Source organism: Melitaea cinxia, chromosome 26 (assembly GCF_905220565.1).
Source record: "Melitaea cinxia chromosome 26, ilMelCinx1.1, whole genome shotgun sequence".
Taxonomy (NCBI): Eukaryota; Metazoa; Arthropoda; class Insecta; order Lepidoptera; family Nymphalidae; genus Melitaea; species Melitaea cinxia.
Window position 1 is genome coordinate 10,007,978 of NC_059419.1, and position 23,648 is coordinate 10,031,625.

The window sequence follows — 23,648 nt, forward strand, 5'->3', positions numbered from 1 at the left end:
ACTTCTGGAAAAATTTGGTATTAATAACACATAACTTAATCATTATTCTCGTCAGAATTGTTTTGTTTATCGATAGCTATTCGACGACTTTAACCAATGAATCATTGGGAACTTTCCGTCTTCCAAATTTGCATAGAGATTACTTTTACAAAAAAAATCAGCAAAAAAATTCAACTGCAGTCATACTTCATATGTTATTGTTCCTTTAAACATAAACCCATTATCTTATCCCCTAGTTTTTTTATTATTTGAACAAAAATATGATATCTACATTTATACCCCATTGAAAATATATATCTACACATCAACTGTAGCAAATAATTTCGACAATTTATTATTTTAAAATGAATATATTGTAATGCCCGTTTTTTATTGTTCATTTACCCGTTACCTATAGGGCACGTTACAGGGTAAGGTAAATCGCACAGACATACACGCCTGACCCCGCTCGACACCTGGCGTGCGACAAAGGAGACTAGTGATGTGATATGATATGACTAAATTACCTACCGATACTTATCGATAGATAAACAACAGAGCTTTAGAATTTATTAATGCTAATTACAAACAAAAGTATCTAGGTATCAAAATATAATCAATGTAAATTATACTATATTAGTAAGTACTTATGATTGAGAGTTAGAGATAGGAGTGTACATAAAAGTATAAGTTATTAAACTTAACCTGTTTGAAATGAAATCATTTATTTTAAAAATATAACATGATTATGACAAATTAAAATAAATAGATTTATAATTACCACAAAATATCCGTGATCTAATTACCTACATGAAGATAGGTATATAAAACACTTAAGCTTTTAAAATACATGTTATAAACAACTCAAAACCCTTTTTTAATAATAAAACCAAAGATTAGTTTCAAGAATTACCTAATTTAATATACATAATATATCGAACGCACTAAATAATTGTTTAATAAATAGCAATTGCTTTCATGCACATGGAAATCCTGTACCTTTGCATGTTCTAGCCTTATGTGTATTTCAATTAATAGCTTATCTTTGTTGCAAATTCCATCCAGATTCTTTTACCTTTTATAATTTACATGTGGTCAACATACAATGGTCGGTTTTACATATCTATATAATCAACGACAATTCTTAGATTCATTGATAGTGAAATAAGTTCTAAGTTGAAGGTAAATTGTTATGAATAATAACATTACAGGCTAATTATCGATATCGATGACTTATTTTACTTCCAATATTCTGAGCACGCAATCCCTAGTCTCTACCGCGTCCTGCCCGCAGGCACCAGCCGTAACTCCATGTTACGTCACGAGGGATACTTCCCCCATTTTACTTTGTTTCAAAAATAAATGTCATTTTTTACTTTGTTTTAACAATCACTTATTTAGGACATAAATTAACATTATTCATTATTAAATAAGCCATAATTAAACATAAGTTATAGAAACGTCGATTTCTAATTTTCGTTATGCTTAAGCTAAATTAAAGTCCACTAAAAATATTAAATAAATAATATACGATTTTTTTTTATTTTTTAAATATTTCCACATAGTTAATAATAAGTTCAGCATTGAACGCGTTAACTTAGAGAATGCGGGCGTAGGAAAACACGCTTCTCCAGTAACTTAAGTGTGTTTCGTGCTACGAGTAGGTATATACTTAAAATAGTGGTTTACTGGAAGGGCCATCTTAAGGCTAGCTATCTTATACAGTGGTAGAAGTTTTTCGTTTTTTAGACTTACCTTTCGTCAACATTACCTGTTTCCTTTAAAAATTTTTGAGAAATTAAAAAAAATATGATATGATAAATGATTGTAAGATTACTCTTTTTAAAAACCGACTTCAAAAAAATAGGAGGTTACTCAATTCCACCGTATATAATTTTTTTTTTTTTTTATGTATGTTCAGGGATAACTTCGTTGTTTATGAACCGATTTTGATAATTCTTTTTTCATTTTTGTTGGAAAGAAGATATCCTAAGTATGGTACCATTATAAGGAAACCAGGATCTGATGATGGGACCCCAGAGAAATCGAGGGAAACCCTCGAAAATCCGCATAATTTTTTACTGGGTGTACCGATTTTGATGATTTTTAATTTAATCGAAAGCCGATCGATGTTTATCATGTGGTCACATTTAAATTTTATCGAGATCTGATTACAACTTTTGGAGTAATCTTTGATAATGCGTATTTACTTGACTATTTTGTCGTCTACCTACGTTGTATTACTTGTCGATGAAATTGAACTCGGTTTGTTTTTCCATTGCCAGCAAACACAATTATTTAATTTGACTTTATAAATTTCACAATTACATAATTTAACTAATAATCAAATTAAACCAGCACAAAGACAAAAAATCATCACCTCCATTCCACATTAGGTACTTTCAAAAAATATTAACATGAACAAAACAGTTCGTCATAAAAAATGAATATTTGCGTATTTTGAAAAAAAATCCCCTCGATATCTGAACCCCATTTTAATTAGCATAGCGTGTGACAGCTGCGCCGCCGTCATGACGCGTGACGTGTTATCGATTTTTTTTCCATCGATATCGATCGCACACCTGTTCAGCGCGTGCCACACTATCTTCCGGGTTCATTGACCTCTCGCTACACAATGTGTTTTTTTTTAAGGATATGAAACTTTTAAAGGGCTTCCTTTTTATAAAAGATTGAACCAAGAATCATAGGGGTGGAATAAAACAGATAGCATAAGTTTCTTTTTTTACATTCAAAGAGTAGTGTTAATAATTAAGTGGACTATTAACATATTTTAATTAGTTTATTTTGTGTGTTTTTTTCATTGTTTTACATAAATATAAATTGAAAACATTATATTATCTTAAAGCTAATAAATTCAACTTGGTTTAAAATAATACCTCTAACCTATACTTAAAACAATTAGGTACACATTTTTTTTAAACTTAACAGCTCGAAGACAGTTAAAAACAAAACATGAGTCTAATCAACGATTTTTAAAAGAAATCGATTCGAAATACAAAATAAATAGGTATGCCTAATTTTAAATATTACTAGCAACTTACAAAATATACTACATAGGTACACGAAAAATTTTCAAAAATGGACTCCGCCATTTTGTGAAAACTGAATATCTTACCAAATCAATATATAATTCGTTTACTCCAGCCGCCGTACTTTCTCCGCTGCCCCCGTCCTCCATCATGATGTTTATTTTGTTCCCATCGACAAATACATTTACAGTTAATTCCATCATGGCCTATAAATATCGAAAATTGATAACTACGATCATATCGGAAATTTTACCCTCTACGTGAACCGTTGCTATGACAACGGGCCACGAAATAACAGCTACTGACGATTTATTTCCATTCCTCTCTTTCACCCTAATAAACACATCTGTTTGACAGAGACGGATATATGTTTGTTGTTACGTTTCTGAGCAAGTAACCCTTAGTAAAATCGATATCGCACAAGGCTAGGCGTCGATTATCCGGTCTATTCAATATCCAAGACAGAACGTCCTAAGTTATATTATAACATATTCAAAATTCAACTGTATTATTGTCGAGTAAAGGCTGTTCTTATGTGTTCTAATGAGGCTTTTGTTATTTTGTAAATGGAGTGAGCAAATTGTGGGCTCACCGCATGTCACGGAATCGACTATTGATTTTCGCGATCGCCGGCGAGCGTAGCTTCGATTTATTGGATAACTTTAAAACGAGGTTTTTTCCGTTCGATATTTTCATATTTAAATGTACTTTCTTTGCCTTATTAATAATTTGTTTAACGTTTTTATATTATATATCAATCTGTTTGATTCATTTATAAAATTTGTCTTTGCAATTCTGTAAGAATATTTATATAAGTAGAATTTTGTTATAAACGCAATGACTAGTTAGGTACCTATTCATTTTGCAGCCTTGTGCAGGTTATTTCTATTCAAGTTTAATTATAAATCTTTAAATACATACTATAATAAATTTTAGGTATACCAAGCTTATGATTTTTCTTGTATAAACCTTACGAGCTAAAGCTTTCGATTGTCGCTTAAGCTAGCAGACGAGGGTTCGATTCCCGCACATGACAAACTATTGGCCATATAGATGTTTGCCCGTGTATGTGTATTTGTGCTTGTGTATTGTGTAATTTCGAACCCCCGAAACAAGAAAAAACCTACTGGGGACCGTTGACGAACCCCCGAAACAAGAAAAAAACCTACTGGGGACCGTTGACTGTGAAGCATTTATTATTTATTACTAGCCGACCTGCGAACTTCGTAGTTTCGTACCTTTCAGAAAATAATTAGAATTAATTAATTAGCTATTATTATATTTAACTGAGGTAGGGCACAGCAGGAATTTCCTGCTCAAAATATGGAGCAGCCCGACTGGGGTAGTCGTAGTACCTCGACCTTATAGAAGACCATAGCTAAATAATACTGTTTTCAAGCAGTATTGTGTTCCTGTTGGTGAGTAAGGTGACCAGAGCTCCTGGGGGGATTGGGGATTGGATCGGCAACGCGCTTGCGATGCTTCTGGTGTTGCAGGCGTCAATAAGCTACGGTAATCGCTTACCATCAGGTGAGCCGTATGCTTGTTTGCCGAACTAGTGATATGAAAAAAAAAAGAAAAAAAAGCTATGTCACTCAGTGTTAACGTAGCATTCCCTTGGTGAAATTATTTTTTAACAAATGGGTCAGGTTTTGTTCTTATTTCAAAAGTCAAAATAAAACCTACTATCCTACTAGACTAAGAAACAAACGTGATAAATGACAATAAGAAGTAGATAGAATAAGTGATAAATCTTTATATATATAAATTACGCGTCACATTGTTTGTCCGCGATGGACTCCTAAACTACTTAACCGATTTTAATCAAATTTGCACACCGTGTGCAGTTTGATCCAACTGGAAATGGCTATACATGCTATATTTTATCTCGATATATATAATTATTGTTTTCAAGGAATAAATAAGGCAGTACAAAGTTCGCCACGTCGGCTGGCTAGTTCTTATATATAAAATTCTCGTATCGCGGTGTTTGTTACCAAACTCTTCCAAAACGGCTGGATCGATTTTTACGAAACTTTGTGTGCATATCGGGTAGGTCTGAGAATCGGTCAACATTAATTTTTCGTACTCCTAAATGATAAGGATTGACCCACACCTAAATATATATTTTTTATTTTTAAGATTTTTTTATTTTTTATTTTGATTTTGCAATGAAAAATACACACAAACCTAAATTTTCATTTTTCTACCACCTTCCCCTATTTTTTAATAACGTATATATTATATATAGTGTATATCTAATATATAAAACTCTGGTGTCGCGGTGTTTGTAGTTAAACTCCTCTGAAACGGCTTGACCGATTCTCATGAAATTTTGTGTGCATATTGGGTAGGTCTGAGAATCGAACAACATCTATTTTTCATACCGCTAAGTTATAAGGGGGGGGGGATTAAGGGGGTTAATAACATATATGGCAAAACAACGTTTGCGGGGTCAGCTAGTATAAGATAAATGTTGCTACTTAATCTTTATTACTAGTTGATGAAAACAATTCCTACTAAGAACACTTATTGTAATCGAGTGCTTATAATAACAACCGGAACAACCTATGCCAGATAACAGCCAAATAATACTGCTCTCAAGCAGTATTCTGTTCCTGTAGTAAGCAAGTTGGCCAGAGCTCCTGGGGACGGTTGAGGGTAGGGCCGGCAACGCGCTTGCAATGCTTTTTGTGTTGCAGACGTAACTGGTAACCGCTTACCATCATCAGTGTGCCCCGTTTGGCGAACTAATTGTTTAAAAAATGCATGCCTATTGAGTTGATAAGTACTTTAGGAACAGAACCTTATTTATATGTTAAGGATAATTATTAATTAGACTCTGTATCAAATCAGAAGTTTATCCAATCAATCATCCAACCCGCATTGGAGCAGTGCGGTGGATTAAGCTCTAATATTTCTCCTATATGAAGAAAGAAGCCTATCGCCAGCAGTGAGATATTACAGGCTGAAGTGTATCAGAACTTTTTGCATGTCAAGATAGCAGGTGACATCAACAATATCGAGTATTATGAAAATGACACGAAGATTGGTTGCTACAGTAAACAATAGAAAAAGTTATTTAAGCAAACTTCACTTTTATTTATTTTTATTTTATTTATTTACACTTTCGCACACTAATACAAGGTTTTAACAGCATAACAAATGAAATATAAAAATAAAATTTGCATCAGCTGCAACAGGCGGCCTTATCGCTAATACAGCGATCTCTTCCAGGCAACCTTTGGGCAGAGGACTAAATAAGAAGTGTGGGATTTATTATAAAGCTAAAAAGTTTTTTTGTTAAAAATATTGGTTCGAATTGAAAAATAACAAAAAATTGCGTCAGCCAATGGAATCCATAGGATAAAAATAAAGCAGCTAATATCATGTGGGACCTTAGAGGTTATAAGTAATCTATAATGCTGGAAAGTATGGGGTTTATTTCAATCAAAAAAATTAAAGATATTTATAATACTTTGACAGTGTGATGATCAATTTTGACAATGCAGCGATCTAATTCGCTGTCATTCGCATTAGCTGTGTTGGTAGCAGGCTTTGGTTTGATTCCCGCTCAAGGGAAACATATAGGCTATGCATTTGTGTAGTCTCAGCGTTTGTATTTGTGTGCTTGTGAACCCGACTAAGGAGTAAATCATAGTACTGGTAAGCTGCAAAAGAACGGAGTGTAGTACACAGGACTGACCCGACAGACGTTGCCTATTTTGCGACATTTCCAGACATTTTTATTTAATTATTTTTTTAATTACATAAGAAACTTCTACAAATAATAAACAATTTTTAAAAAAAGTTTGTGTACTTATGTAAGCACGTAAGAAGTTATACTTCATTGGCCAGCTAACTACACGTTGCTAACTTCTTCTTCGTTGACTAGCTAACTTCAGGGCGTCGGTTTTTGTGACGGTATGCGGGCGCATCGTAAAATTTACTCTCATCATTTTATTCTAATACACCAAAAGAAGTAAGTAAAACTTCAAAACAAACGCCACGGCGCCACGGTCGCTTAGACCGAATATAAAATCATCATGTCAAAAATTTCGATCTAACGGGTACATCGTTCCATAGCTTAATTGGCTAAAGCACTGGCACGGTAAGTCGGAGATGCAGGTTCGATCCCCGCTGGAACGGTCCTAATGTGTGGGTAACGCAAAAATAAATCGTACGAATTCAAAACAAAATTTATCGAAATTCGTTCAGGCGATCTCGAGTATTGCGCTTAGCAACACAACGATTCATTATTTATATAGATCATAGGATTTAAAATCAAGCAATATTCAACTAAAACAACAAAATAAGGTGATTAAAATAAAACTCAAATATGTTTGTTTCATTGTATTGCATCAACTGTAACACTTTCAGTTTTCATCGTTATTGAGCAAAGTTTACCTACATTATTATAATTGCTCACAATTCAACGCAGAATCACTCGTCATTAAAATAAAACAAAACAATCGTTACATTAAAACAACTAAATAAATATACAAAATCGTCTATAAAATATTTCTTGTACGTCAGATTTGTACGCGGGAAAATTATCAAATAATATTTGATTAATAATATTTAAATAATATTAATGATTTGTGTTATTTTTGTGCGTGTTCGGTAACAGTTTAAAATGGATACGATTATTTTATAATTTTATAATAATTTTATTTTTAATGTACAAATGATTTCGCGCCAAACTCGAGCATAACAACGCATGCTATGTCAAATGCTCCAAACCGTCGACAATACACACCGGCACACGAGTACCGTACTTATTTTGTTTAAGCTTTAAGCACCAATTTTCTTTATAACAAGTCGTTCGAAATAATTAAACGACTAAAATTCTATAAATATCTTACTATATATAGGTTAAAAATACACGTTATAACATTTTTACAAGTCTATCCCTTTATTTAAAATTAGTTTGTAAATCGAATGACGCGTTTACTAATTAGGTTTTAGTTTTTTTTATACAATTCACAGTCTGACAAGCGCCGTGTCATTTGATTTACATGACATTTTAAACAAAAACAAAAAAAAACATAAAAAAAACTAGACAAAAATTGTAAAATAATTCGAGGACATTGTAACTCTTAATTGTTCACTACAGCTTAATTGTACAAATAGAAAAATTATATAAATTACACTTCGGAAGATATTTACAGACAATCATGGTCATGGACACAATCGTTACTAAAAAATTAATTAATAAATTCGCTAAATTAATTTAATAAAAAAAAATCGAAAATCGCTTCCGACGAACTAAATAAATCGTAACTATGAGTTAAATTTTCTATTGATTAATAATTTATCTTTACAATTACAATTTAGTTCCGTATGTTATTTCAATTAAGTAATCCAAAGAAACTTAGTTAAGACGGATTTTAGTTACATCATACATTTATATATAAATATAATTAGGATGAAAATAAATTACAAAATGACATAATGCGGTCGATTATTAACGATAAGAAGCGACGCCAGAATTGAAGGTTCAGCTACTTTCTCACAAATCAACAGCGAGCCTAAGCTTCGCGTAGAGTAAGATATACATGACAGTAAATTACATAATGGTACGTAAGTAGGTATAATGTATGTAAGTACTAAAATTATATGTAATATATTAGAAGTATTTTATATACCAGCGAAACTACGCGTAGAAGCTTTACTTAATCGTACAATAATTATTAGATGAGGATTAAAAGTTATAATCTGGTTTCGAAAATCGAAATCAATAAACCGGATATCCGGTCCCGAATACCCGGTTCGGATCAATTTGGAAGTATACGAGTAGATACCGACGGGATACGGAAGGATAGAAACAAGACGAATACCTTTTTAGGTAGATTTTTTTTTAAATTAGCCATGTTTGGGACGAAAAAATAATAATAGGAGATCCATAGACAAGCCTTCGCGTAAAACAATTCTAACAACGAAGTTAAAGGACGAGGCTTTTTATTTAAAAATAACAATAATTATTTATTTCTAGTTAGCACGTTGTATAGAACGCATCATAAATATACAATATTGTTGTATCTAAGGCACATAATGTTTAGGCTTTCAATTATTATTCCATATCGTAACAATGGTGCTAAACGAACGTCAAATCAAAAATATGTCGCGACAGATGCGCGATAATCGCTCCGAATAATCGCTCGCGGCAGTTAGATCGCGTTTCTGTCGCAAGCACATCATCTATTGCAAAGCTATTAATAAAAAACACTACTGAGTCTACTGACGCTGTCAATAAAAAACCTTTTACATATCTTTATGTTTAAACTTGTCTAAGTTTGTCATAACAAATGCATTTCATACAACATGTCTTCAACAACGTCTCCGTTCTCGATCGTTTACCGCCAATCATACAAAACTATTTCAATATAAGACACGTCCAGAATGAACAATTTAATCACAGTCTAGAATTTTCTGCACCAATTAGCTTTTAAATTCATCACCATTTGTCGGTTATAATACGACGTAATCGTGTCGGTCGTCCCAATGTATTCAAAAGCCTTAAGTGTCGTTTACTATTTAATTTGTCTGTACTATATCCTCTAATGTCTATAGCTAGCAATTGACTAATTTCCGCCGTCCGCCTAGTCGTACTATATTTGCATATTTATATATCTATATTTACTTTTTTCTGTGAAATAGCTAAGTATTGTACCAGACCGCTTCAAAGTTTACTATGCCGGTTCCTATATTTAGAAACGATTCGTTTTGTTCGCTAACCGTAAACTTTCGAACATTTAGTGTTCTAAATTTAAATAATTCGAGCATCTCGCATTCGAAATTTAAAAAATACGAATATGTTATATTCGAAATTTAGTGAGCAAAACAAATCGTTTTCTGAATATAGGAACGCGGCTTTAGTGTATCGAGAACTCAGTTCTTCGGCATATTATCTATAGAAAAAAATATCGCAAGTTTTACGATAACTGGATTCTAGATCAGTACCAATCTCTAGCTTCACTAAAGCTGTATTTATTATAATATTACTTTTTTTTAATTTATTGCTTGTCATTTATTGCTACGTTTCCTATACTATTCCCTACATACATATTTTTTATCGATAGTGCAACGGAAATAAATAAACAAATGGCTTTTTGACCTAAAACAATGGCACGTAAAGATTGAGGAAAAAAAATTTAAAACGTCAAAAGACCATACGATATAACATTGAAATGATGTCGATTTGTTTTATTATGCTTTAAATATTCTTCTGCAAAAACAAAATAGCTTACAGATGGTACAAGTTAGTCTTATTTTGTTTTATCTTGCAGAAGAATCAATCAAATATATTACTTAAGTACATTCGATCGTAAACTTGTAACTTAAAATACAAAACTCAACTTAATCATGCCACACTTATAATTCTAAATCTATTAAAAAATCGTGTATATATATTTGGATCTCATTAAGTGTAATTTGGCCACAAATTTAGTTTTTCAACCCTTACTAATAAACGTAAGGGGTTATATTAAATGTAAATATTCTTTATTTTTAAGTACAATAAATTTACATTGTTACTCTAATGACTAGCTTTTCACGTATGGCCACGGATTGCTAAATAATGTGTAATGAAAGAAATAAAATTTAATATTTTGGAACCAAAAAGTATACTGTCATTACTTTGGTACTCTTTGGCTACAAAATACGTTAAGAATGAGTCCACGGTAGGTATAAGTGGGTGGATTAATAAAAAAAAAGTACAATTTAAAAGTTCCTATGTCGTTATATACGTTTTTTTTTTTATAAAAGGCACCTATAAAATGTTCTCGACAACTGTCGAACTACAAACTTCAACTATTATTGCCTTTCGATTCGAACTTTCATAATTGACAACATAAGGCGACCTTATCACTTTAACTTTTATACAAATTTTAATGATCAATCATCGCTGTAACTAATTAATTATTATTAACCGTTACGTATAAATATAAACCGTAAAATAAGATGAGTTCTAATAATATACTCGTATAACTTTCTTTCGTACCTAGTTTTAACCCATTTATTTAAATGTTTTATTGAAATTTCGTATCGAAAGCGCAACAATAAAATTGATCAGCACTTGGCTTCTAATTATACAACTAAACTAATCTCATAAGCAAGGCTCGTCTTTCTTATATATTCGTTAAATAAGTTAAAAAAATCTCTGTAAACTATATACGCTTATTCTATTTATTTTATTTTCAATACAAAACGCACAACAACGAAACAAAAAACAACTTATAATATCACACTTTCGTCAATCGAAACCTGTTCTGACGCTAGTATTGGAAGCATATGGTTTCGTATCGCTTCTAACTGCCTTATAGGTCAGCAAAATAATAATTTATAAGCTGAATTATCATTAATATTTTTTTTATTTCACTAAATTACTGGAAGGCTTGATCATATCATACTCGATTTATATTCTATAAAAATATTAGAATATAATATGTTGTTTTTATTTTCCGTAACATCATATTTTTTACATATTTATCATTGGAGTATTGCTTCACGCATCACCTATGAACAAATAAAACTCACATCGGCCGTGGTATCCGTCACGCGGGACGTCGCTACAACGTCACCGCGCTGAACACCGACAGCCGATAGAATGCGATTTCAAAATTCGACTACAACCTTCGCCGACGCCATATTTACACTAGCCTCGTTCCACTTTCAAATTTATAATCAGCCAGCGCTGGACGTAGAAAATTATTGTCAAACGAAAAGAATGAACATTTGAATTTCGAACGCAATTCAAACAGTCCGATGCGTCACTGGGCGCCAGTGAGGCAACGGCGCGGGAGTCCACCGGAGCACAGTCGCGTCCGCACCATCGGGCTCGCCGGACGTGGACGCGGGTGGTCACGGCGAGCGCAAGTCAGGTGCCGGCTTGTCGGGCGCGATGTCTTCAGTCGTTTCAACGCCCACCGCCTGTCCAACGCTCGCGCCCGTGTCCATGGCGGTCGCATCAGACGTTATCACGTTGGATTGGAAGAATCGTTCTGGAATGTAAAAGACTTCGGAATTATGATTCTTCCATACGATGTTTTGTAACTGGTTAGATTAGTCCCAGCTTGGGCGCCAATTTTTAATTAAAATTTTATATACTAACTAGCTGATCTGGTAAACGTTTTTCTGCCATACGGTTTGCAACACTATAGCTTAGAGGTATAAAAAATAACCAACGGTGTATTCTCAGACCTACCCAACATACAAATGTTTAGGAGGACTTTGATAACAAACGTGGCATGATGTTTTTATATTATTAGAAGATTTATAGAGCACTGATGTAAAAGGGAAGCGATATAAATAAGTAAAATTACCATCGTCTAAAAGTACGACGTGGTCAGGTCCCGTAGGTGCAGTCATTATATTAAATTCTTCCTCTAGCGTTGGGAATGGAGCGTTCCACCTGAAACAGACAATTTTTTTGTCAGATGTGTTTAATATTTTTACACTGTTAGCATCATTTATATAAATAAGAAGCTTTTATGTAAAACAAAATATTTACTGGTGCTGTTAACAGATTTTGGAAAATACAGAAATACGTTTTAAAGGCTTTAAAATTCACTGGTTGCTTTATGAGCTCAAATTCTTTAAAAAAAATCGTCAACCAACTTAAAGGTAGCTAGATAAATATTTCCTCATTCCTTACCATATAGACAACTTTATTGATTAAGGTTATTGGCTAAGCATGTAGGACGACCACTCGTTAAGATGGAGCCGAATCGTTATCTAGTGAGTAGAGTACAAAGGCAGTACCCGTGCGCGTCGTACCTGTGCGGCGCGCGCGGCGGCGGGCGCGGCGCGTACAGGCCCAGCCCGCCCGGCGGCGAGCCGCCCGCCGGCCCGTAGCTGAACACCTGCGCAGGAGCGGATACGTGCTGGCTTTTAGTCAGTAGGAGTCTGACGTAACCCTCTGGAGCCCCCGCGCTGGAGGGTATCCATGAAGGATTTTCCCCACGTAAAAATAAAGGAGCAGTACGGTCGCCAGGCGTCGGGAGTTTGGCCGTGGGCTTTTTTAACGCTGTCCGACTTGTCCGGATTTTTGATTTTGACCAGTCACTTCGCACTCTCGAAGCGCAATTAGCGAGCGAGCGAACGTCGAAAGTCATCACGGTCGCCCGTTCGGATTATTAATACTGAGACACGAAATTCTTAATACTTTAGTATCCGGTTTGACGACCTGACAGCCCTGCGTCGTACAGATAGTGACGCGGATATATCACTTTGCGCGTTGTTCAGATCGCAAAAATATGACGGTAGATAAAAAGATGTGAGATATTTAGTACTCATTAAATATTTATATCATGCTAATAATTATACTACTACATGTCGGACTCGTCCCAGAGCTAGACGTGTCATGTGGCTTCGGAGTAAAGAGAGGTTTAAAGATAGCTAACGTTATAATGTACCAGAGCTAGGCTCGGGCTCGGTGCGAAGTGAGTTTTTTTATACAACTAGATCAGCAAACAACATTTGTTTTCGTTAAGGTAAGGTACGGCAGAATATATACTGTTCAAAATTTGGAGCACCTGTGTGGGGAAGTAGGTACCCCAACTTTACAGAATATCGCAAAATAATACTGCGCTCAAGCAGTTTTGAGTTCCTGTGGTGGTAAGATAGGCGCCTATAGGCTACGGTAACCGCTTGCCATCAGATGGTCCATAATTTTCTTTGCTGATCTAATCATCAAAAAAAAAAACGTTACGCTTCTACAACAGAAGCTACCTATAAAGCTTCTATTACAAATGCGCTCCCGACCTAAATAAAACCCTAACATCGTCAAAAAATAATTTCAAGAATATCTCTCTAAATAAATATACGAGATCTTCCTTACGATCGACATCACTTCAAAGTCGGGATGGTCCAGATGTTAAGCAGACAAGTCCCTAAGTTACGAGAGTGTACCTGCTGCGGCTGCGCGTGGTAGTGGTTGTAGTGCGAGAGCGGCGGCGGGCAGTCGCGGTAGTGCGGCGAGCGGCGGCGCGGAGACGCGGGCGGCGAGCGCAGCTCCGGGGACGCGGGCGAGCCCACGCCCACGCCGCCGCCGCCCACGCCCACGCCCACGCCCACCTCGCTCGCTGGACGCGGGAGACACAGACGGTAATTAGCATTAGCAGTAATTTTTTTTTTATGTTACCCACACAGGAAATTCTAAGCATTTTTTTTAACATCATATCACAATAATATCCTGTCAAAGATTTTCATTGTAATATGAAACTTTGAATAGTTACGGGTTTCTGTAAAGAACTCACTATAGACGGCGCCACGGTTCGCTTAAACCGAAAATAAAATCATCATATCGAAAATTTCGATCTAGCGGGTTCATCCTTCCATAGCTTAATTGGCTAGAGCACCGACACGGTCAGTCGGAGACGCGGGTTCGAACCCCGCTGGAGCGGTCAATTTTTGATATGATATTCAAAAATGTTTATCATATCACAAATTTCGATCTAGCGAGTACATCGTTCCATAGCTTAATTGGCTAGAGCACCGACACGTTCAGTCGGAGATACAGGTTCAATCCCTCTGGAACGATCGATTTTTGATATGATATTTAAAAAAAATGTTTAGCCTATCGTTATTTGACTGGATGTTACTCTACCTGTTTAATTATATATAAGAGGGTGGAGGATTACGCTCCGGCAGGGAGATCAAAACGACCGGGAGTTAGCTTAGCTATTATTATTATTATGATTATCATTATTATGCATATATTAATTTATTGATTGACTCCACCTGTAACATCTCACTGCTTGGTATAGGCCTCATTCTTCACGTTCGAGAAGGGTCGGAGCTCAATCCAACAAACCACTGTAGGTTTGGAGGATATTATCTATATCTTTAATAGAAACTATAAGTACTATGGGTCCCAAAAGACTCCCCTGGTGAATACTGGGATACTACTTCTTACTCTTATTAAGACCTTATTGTTCTGTTTTGATGCTTGTGTAAACGAAATTAAGATAACGCACTTATTACGATTTGAACCAGATAGTTTTGAAAAATGAATAGATCTATGGCTTATAGTAAATAAAAAGTTTATTGCCATGATGTTACAAATCAAACGAAATTGATTTTTTAGAATTGTGTGAATATGTGTTTATTTCTGTCCTCAAATGACTGCAACAGATTTTTTATTTGCAATACTATTTTATTTCCATTTCTTATTTGCACGTTGGTACTATTTGATTTAACTTTAAACGGATGGGTGGTCGTAATTGATCTTGATGATAATATTACATTTTGTTTCTTCTATAACTTTTTCTGTTCTGTGTACCATCCTTAATAAATAAATAAAAAAATGATGCAAGAAAATTTCCTAAGCAATATACTTTCTAACACCCGATGACCCATTTACACTACTTTTATACATTTAAAAAAAATACAGTCCTATTGAGAATTTCCTTATTTTTTTGAAGTCGGTTAAAAATAGTTAGGTTTCTACTACATACTGTTAATATATTCTATAATTGTGTTTTCTCGCAAACGAAAAAACCCACTACAATTCCTCAAAAGGAAAAACGTAGGTAGACAAAAAAATAGTCAAGTAAATACGCGTTACCAAAGATTACTCAAAAAGTACTTATCAAATCACGATCAAATTTAAATGGGACCACATGACAGGCATCATCTTTAATAATAATAAATAACAAAACAATGCCATCATCATTTACAATCAATACAACTAGCACGATTCATTTGATATGTTCAAGTACCTGTAGATCTAATAATAGTGACCGGTCTCGCCATTGGGGGTAAAGGTGGTGGAGGGAGCATCGAACTGCTGAAGTACGCCGGCTTAGGGCTCCTCGATAGACTATGAACCTGAAAAGATGATACAAAATATTAAAGCGGTCGTCTATTAAATTAATTAAATACATTAAGGGGTTAATAAGTTGTGAAAAAAAACCCTACGAACCTAACCCAACCCTGTGGAGAGCCCGTCCTTCGCGCTCTCGTTCTTGTAATAGTATCTGTGTACTAGTGTGGCAGTACCTGTGTACTAGTGTGGCAGTACCTGTGTACTAATGTGGCAGTACCTGTATACTAGTGTGGCAGTACCTGTGTACTAGTGTGGCAGTACCTGTATACTAATGTGGCAGTACCTGTGTACTAGTGTGGCACTTGTGTACTAGTATGGAAGTACCTGTGTAGTAGTGTGATAGTAGTCTGGTAGTACCTGTGTACTAGTGTGGTACCTGTAGCTGCTGTACGTCGGCGGACGGCTCCTGGCACACGAAGGTGACGAAGTCCCCGAGCGAGTCCTGCGCGCCCTCGTACTTGCCGTGCGCCACGCCCAGCGCCTCCGACGCTGTAACGACGGTACACGCTACTTTTATTCATTATGTAATATCGTAACAGGAAAAGAAATTTTTTCATTAACTTTTAAGGTTACACTGATAAACGATAACCAAGATTTCATGGAATTTACATTAACTTGTCATATAAATTTTTGACTAGCCCGTTGGCGCAGTTTGTAGTGACCCAGCTTTCTGCTCCGAGGGTTGTGGGTTCGATTCCCACCCCGAGTCTGGGTGTAATATAAATATTTATTTAATATATTTATATATGTATTATTTATAAGTATGTTCATCGAAAAAAAAAATATGTAGCTATATACCAGTCGGCTGTTACCTATGACACAAGCATTAAGTTGCTTACTTTAGGAACAGACGACCGTGTGTGTACCATACAATACAATACAAATACTCTTTATTGTACACTATCAGAGAAAAATTTTACACCGTAAAAGAAAATATAGACATGTACAAAAGGCGGTCTTATCGCTAAAAGAGCAATCTCTTCCAGACAACCTCTAGCATGAAAAGGACATGACTAAAGAATTAGACGGCATGGAGGCACGTGTGTATTGTGTAGAAATTTATTAATTTATAAAAAAAAAAAATTGGCCAACTGATTCGACGTTTAACAGTAAGAGCGTACCGGTGGGGTGCGTGTCGGCGGGCGGCGCGTGCTGGTAGAAGATGGTGTTGGCGGGCACGAGCGGCGCCGCTGAGCTGTGCGGGATGCCTGCGGGCGCGTCACAGACCGTAACGTTTGTTACATACACCGTGCTTACGTAAAAGGCAGTAAAAATTCAATATGGAAATCTCAAAAAAAAATTCTCGCTTAGATGATATGATACTTAAAGATGTTAGCTAGGAAATGACCGATTATTTATTTATTTATTTTTTTTGATATCGCAGGGTAACCCATTTGCGGGTGATATCCAGGATGCCCGGGTAGGCATTCCTAGACCGTATGTTGGCTTAGCACTTGCGGGTGCACTACCGACCGAAACCCCTGCGGGAGCCTTCAGCCGCTTTAATTGGAGGGTCCCGGATGTGCGGGCAAAAGGATCCCTCCAGCAGGAAATGACCGATTAAGATTACTAATTATTAATTTAACACGACAAAACATTTCCACAACACGATTTTTTTTTTTAAACAAATCTCTCTTTTTGTTCATAGTCTAAATTTCCTATTCTTTATATTAGTATCTAAATAAAAATAGATTAACTGAATAATTCGTTACTTCTAAAAAATCATACCACAAAAGACTTTAAACAGAACCTCTTTCCAATCCATCAATCCGTTCTCATCGTATAATACAATCGAAATCGGCAGATGTTTAACTGTACCAAAATTGTATGCAAATAAAAATACAAAATTTATTTCTTTCGATAAACAAAATATGTCAGTGACCCATACAATGAACCCTTAACAAAATCGATTCAGCGTTAATGATTCATGCAACATAATCGTATATGCGACCGTATTTAGTAGGAGATCCGTGTACGAACAAGACGCACGGTATTTGAATACTAAGCAGACGGACTGACGTTTCGCTTTAGTACTGTTTATATTGTAATAATTTAAAGTATAATTGATAATTTTCTTCTAACAAAGCGTTTGTGATTCATTTTTAATACTCCGTGTTGGTATTGGAACGAAAGTAGCACGGAAGTTTTTTATTTTTATTTTTTATATATGGCTTTTGTCGTAGGGATTATTTTAGAGGGTAGATGTTTTTTTTTTTTTTACAAGTCATATACATCCACGGGCTTATGAACCCATGTCCTTTTTTATTCTAAATACATGCAATTTTTATTTTTTTCTATTTCAAGGTAGGCGTTACTGAGGGTAGATGTTAAAGAGCAGAGGGTAGAGTGTAGGGGTAGAGACTAGAAGGGAGAAGGTAGAGAGCGGAGGATACTCACTAAAGCACTGCGAGACCAGCATGGCGGAGGGCGTGGCGCGGTCGGCGGGCGGCTCGAAGGCGGGCGGCGCGGGGCTCGCGTAGCCGTAGTACGAGGACTCCAGCTTGATGCCGCCGCCCGCGCCGCCCGGGGACTCCGAGCCCGACTCTTGCAGGATGGACGCTGCACACGCCACGGCTCATTTCATATATCAGATTTAAAAAGTTTTTCTTATGAGGGTAGCACAATTTATTTTACAATTTATGTGAGTAACCATTAAAGTTATTCACTTTAAACATAAGAAAACGATTGTGCTTTAGACCACATGAAGTAAAGCTTCTTTGGCTCCGTCTAACTTATATCTCTCTCAACTTCCGTTCGCCTAGCCCAATCAAACTTTTCGTAACCCTCTCGTCACGCATTCACCAGCTTACTCTTCAAGTCAAGAACGTATGTCGTGAGTTAAGAAGTTTTACTTCAATTTTTTTTGTATTTTCATAGTATATATATTATACGATTTATGTATTATTATTGTGTATATGTATTAATATGTACTGATTATTAGAATTTATTTGTTGTTCTTTTTTTATTTATAAAATAAATTTTTTTTTGTGTTCGAATTTCTAGATCTTTCTTAAGCATTGTAGTATCAAAATATATTGAAAAGGTTTTGATTGAAACTAATTCATAGGATTTGATTAAAGATAAAGAGACAAAAGGAGAAGAAATCGCATAATATATAGTTTTGTATAAGAACAAGAATAATGTAATGAGTCCTGCATGTACAGTTGATGAAAAAACTAAAAATATAAACCAAACTTACTTAATTTACTTATAATGTAAACAACTTACCTTTAGATAACTTCCAAAGTTCCTTCGAAGAGAAGACACCGGTCGCTAAAATGATATCGTTGCAAATAACACCGTTGTATGGATTATGGGTATAGCCTGTAACCCACGTTTCAAAAATATTATAGTAAATAAAGAAAAAAAACATCAAAAGGAAATCGCCAAATACAATTTGACCTGAATACTAAATTTTATGCCAAGGAATTTAAAAATTATACAATTTTTTATTGGACACTCTAACAAAAGAATTACAATTAACATCAAACTATTTTACACATCTAATTAAGGAGTAACACACAATTCAGGGATAACGCACAGTTCACGTGTTCGGTGCTGTTTGAATCGACTCTTATTTTATCATTTATAGGAGTAATATTACGTGATGAAATAACTGAAAGTATTTAATACAAGCTTTTCAACTAATGAATTCAAAACAATAAAAGTTACGATAAAGGAAAAAAAACATGGAAAGAATCAACATAAAACGAAAGTAGAATAATATTTAAAACAGCATCGAACCTGTTGAATCTTGATATGTAACTTTTGACAGCCATCGTTATAATTTAAAATCACTTTTTCCACTTACAACATTAGCGCAGTCTACTGCCAAAATTAATTTGAAAACAAAGTTTTGTTTTCGATTACATTCTTTAATGATGAAATTAAGTTAAATGTTATCATATTTACAGCTGACAATTTAACATTAAATTATTCAAGTTTAAAATTTATTAATATTGTGTATCTGTGTTAATTAGGTTGTTAATGAAATAGTATGATTTGTCTCTTTGTTAGTAGACCACATCAAAATTAGTGATACTGAAAATAATAATAAAATCAATATAAATTCTTAAATCTGTTAAGAGTTACACAATATAAAGAGTAAAAGAGAAGGAACACCGACTACATTACATGTTACACAAAAAACAATCGAGCAACATCAAGAATTTTCAAAACACCAAGGAAAGCATGAGGTGCAAGCCAATACAGGGACAAGTTTCAACGACCAGATGCACAAATCTAAAATGGTGATCACAACACGTTTTTGTGCAATACCAATTAAAAAATTCTCTCATCGATTTCACTATTGCGACTAAAAATGGTGTTTTTGTATTTGGAAAAGTGCAAGACAATGAGACAAGAGAAACAGTGGATATAAGGGTAATAGACCATATTTGCCTGCCTTGAAACGCGAATACTAATAGTCAACTGTTCAATTGACTACATTGACAAAAACAGAAGTATTGTCTTCGCTCATTTATCGTCTTCACCTCCTTACCCTTTGTACATTTAGAACACACATGATTGAACTAAAGGTGATTTACTTTCATAACGAAAATAATAAAGTATGGAGTTGCAAAAAAATTTTAAGATATATATTTGACTTTGAAAATCTAAACACCATTTTTAATCACGTCACGAACACGACACGACACCGACACGAGCCGGTTTACCTTTGTTCTTAGCCTCGTGTTCATTCTCTTTGTCCCTAGTGGGGTGTGGCGAGAGAGACCCGCTTAGGATATCTGAAACACATCGGTTATATGTACTACCATTGCTAATTGTTAATCGCTTCCAACAACTACATGCAAAACATACCAGAAACATTGAAATGATAATAACCATAGCTCTATACTATCAAGTGTTAGCAAATAATTTTGTTAACTAAATATATACTAGCATTGATGACGTCGGAAGGCAAACTATAGAAGATTCCATAATTAAAAAGAATTTTCCATAATTTACAAACAAAAATTAGATATTAAACAATTGGTCCAATCTTGAACAGTTCCAAGATCGCGATGTATTTAAAGATGTTGGACAATAATTTATCATCGTAAGGATTCTTTGGACATCATGAATGCTAAAACCAAAATAAACCTACAAAGCGTTACAGATATAAGTGAGCGAGAGACCTGGCAGACCGTCGCTCCCATTACCATAGCTGTTGATGAAGTTCGCGAGGTACAAGTCAAGTTCGCGCACAGAGACGTTGATGTGGTAGGGGTTGACGCACAGTCCCGGCTGTGTGCACTCCGGGTGCTTCTCTAAGCGTTCCCCGTCTGTGCTCTCTAGCGGTATCGCTTTGAACAATATCACCATTACCAGGTCTAGACGCCACACCTGAAATACATGAAATTCAAGACGATATATTTATGGAGCACTAAATAATTTTTAGACACGGCTTAAGATATGGCGAAATGCATATTTTTCATCCAAATCATTTGATGCTGTGCTAAATAGAATGGAATGAGAAAGATTTGAATCCTTTATCAATGAAATTATTATTAGCTAGAGTATTTCTAGCTTTAGTGAGAATTTTAGATAATCCAATCGTTTCATAAATCCAATTTATGAATTATCAAATAACGGTTGTATGTAATTCAAAGTAAACATAACAGAATGAAATCTAAACACAGTTACTGACTATCAAAGTATGCTTCAATATTCTATCAAGGTCTTTCTGTTGCTTGGTCATGAGAAGTCAGTATTGTTGATAGATTTCTATTTGTATCTTTGCATGCATTAAATTTATTGAAATTTGTTTCTTAAGAAACAATATAAAGCGCGTGGTATGATAAAAATATGACAAGTGTGAAATAACGAAACAGTAGGTACGATGAGTGTTACACGTGATAGACAGCACACCGGCGTTTACTCTACTCATATGAAAAACAAACGTCCATTTATGTTTTGATTTTAGAGTTTTATTGTTTTAATTTTTGAATATAATATGGTAATTGTTTTTAAGGACTAAGCTCCAGTCACGTGTCGGAGCTGATGCACACTTTTTTATCAAATTCTAAATCAAAAATAACTTTCTTCAAATAGGTTTCACAAGCACCTTTGAATCGTCATTTTACAAATTAAAATTTTCATTATCGTTAAAAGTGAAGCTATCACCGATTCGGAATATAGAGCTCTGCAGAAAGGAATATCAGCAAGAAACTCCGCAGTTACTCTTAGACAGAAAACTGTGTTTTATTATAATGTTGGTAATAACACTTCAGCCTGTAATATACCACTACTGGGCATAGGCCTCTTTCCCCATGTAGGAGAAGGATCCACCACGCTGCTCCAATGCGGGTTGGGGGATATATTCCCTACTATAACGATCGCTATCAGGCGTACATGATAACAACCGGGACCGACGGCTTAACCTGCTCTCTGAGGCACGGCGGGGAGACCCACAAGGACTGCACAAACACCCAGACCACGGCAAACACCTGTATGGCCAATACAAATGTTTGTCATGTGCGGGGATCGAACCCGCAACCGCCAGCGCAACAATCCATGGCTGTGACCGTTGCGCCAACGCGGCGTAAAGTTGGTAATATCCTGCATGAAATACAGCTTACCTTATCAGCTTGTCTCAAGCAGTCTATCCTCCGCATCTTCCCCTTCTGGTCCGGGTTGGAGAGCACGCACACGGCCGGCCGCTTTCCCGTGATGCTGAGCACGAAGTCCTCTCGACAGTCCTGCGTTATATCCTTCCTTAGCTTCCCGAGCAGACGCGATGCCCATTTCTGTTTCACTTCTGCTTTTTCGTTCTGGAATCATGTGAAGTTTTATGTTAGATACAATTCGTTTGGAAACGATGTTTGATTTGCAGATGATTTGAGTTAGCTTAGTATGCTGAACAAACTGGGGTAGGGCACAGAGGGAAATCACCTTCTCAAAATATGGAGACTGGAATAGTACCTCGACCTTACAGAAGATCACAGCTAAATAATACTGCTTTCAAGCAGTGTTGTATTCCTGTTGGTGAGTAAGGTGATCAGAGCTCCTAGAGGGAATTGAGGATAGGGTCAGCAATGCACTTGCGATGCTTCTAGTGTCACAGACGTCTATAAGCTACGGCAATCACTTATCATCAGGTGAGCCATACGGTTGTTTGCCGACCTAGTTGTAAAAAAAAGAGCAGTATGCAGCAGTATTTTGACTAGCCCATTAGTGCAGTTGGCAATGACCCTGTTGCCCCCTCCAAAATGTAGGTTTCATTTCGACTTTGAGTATGTGTGTAATATTTATATATAAATTATATATATAAACATTAACTTAAAAAATATGTATATTCGCCGTCCGTTATATCCTCTCTATATCTATTGAAATGAATTTATTTAAGACACACAGACATATTGTTTTTGCGAATGATTAGATATTTAGAAATACTTGAATAAATAATATGAAATAAATAAAATAAAAGAGAAATTCTTGAGTACTATGTCTAATTTTGAACACCATCTTTTAGGTTTGTGAATAAGCGTCTGACGAACAGCGTCATCTATATATTTTTTTCACTTTGTTTTGAGCATTCCCATCAAAACGATTTTTTTTTAATATCTACACAATACACACACGGTCGTCTGTTCCTAAAGTAAGCAACTTAATTCTTGTGTTATAGGTAACAGCCGACTGGTATAGCTACATATATATATATTTTGATAAACTTAATTATAAATAATACATATATAAATACACAAACAAATATTTATATTACACCCAGACTCGGGGTGGGAATCGAACCCATAATCCTTGGAGCAGAAAGCAGAGTCACTACAAACTGC

General features: G+C 35.3%; 1 protein-coding gene across 1 annotated transcript in view; it reads right to left on the minus strand.

The window, feature by feature from the left end:
* Positions 1–7,678: 7,678 nt before the first annotated feature.
* Positions 7,679–23,648, minus strand: part of LOC123666468 (nuclear factor 1 X-type) — a 61,947-nt gene continuing 45,977 nt past the window's right edge. The window contains exons 3-15 of the mRNA XM_045600559.1: positions 22,440–22,631; positions 21,021–21,204; positions 20,535–20,606; positions 19,087–19,182; positions 18,256–18,417; positions 16,980–17,066; positions 16,235–16,347; positions 15,752–15,860; positions 13,941–14,113; positions 13,015–13,064; positions 12,807–12,962; positions 12,353–12,441; positions 7,679–12,031 (exon numbers count right to left, since the gene is read on the minus strand). Of these exons, the coding sequence (XP_045456515.1) occupies positions 11,892–12,031; positions 12,353–12,441; positions 12,807–12,962; positions 13,015–13,064; positions 13,941–14,113; positions 15,752–15,860; positions 16,235–16,347; positions 16,980–17,066; positions 18,256–18,417; positions 19,087–19,182; positions 20,535–20,606; positions 21,021–21,204; positions 22,440–22,631 (1,623 nt within the window). The 3' untranslated portion in view covers positions 7,679–11,891. The remainder of the gene's footprint in view (positions 12,032–12,352; positions 12,442–12,806; positions 12,963–13,014; positions 13,065–13,940; positions 14,114–15,751; positions 15,861–16,234; positions 16,348–16,979; positions 17,067–18,255; positions 18,418–19,086; positions 19,183–20,534; positions 20,607–21,020; positions 21,205–22,439; positions 22,632–23,648) is intronic.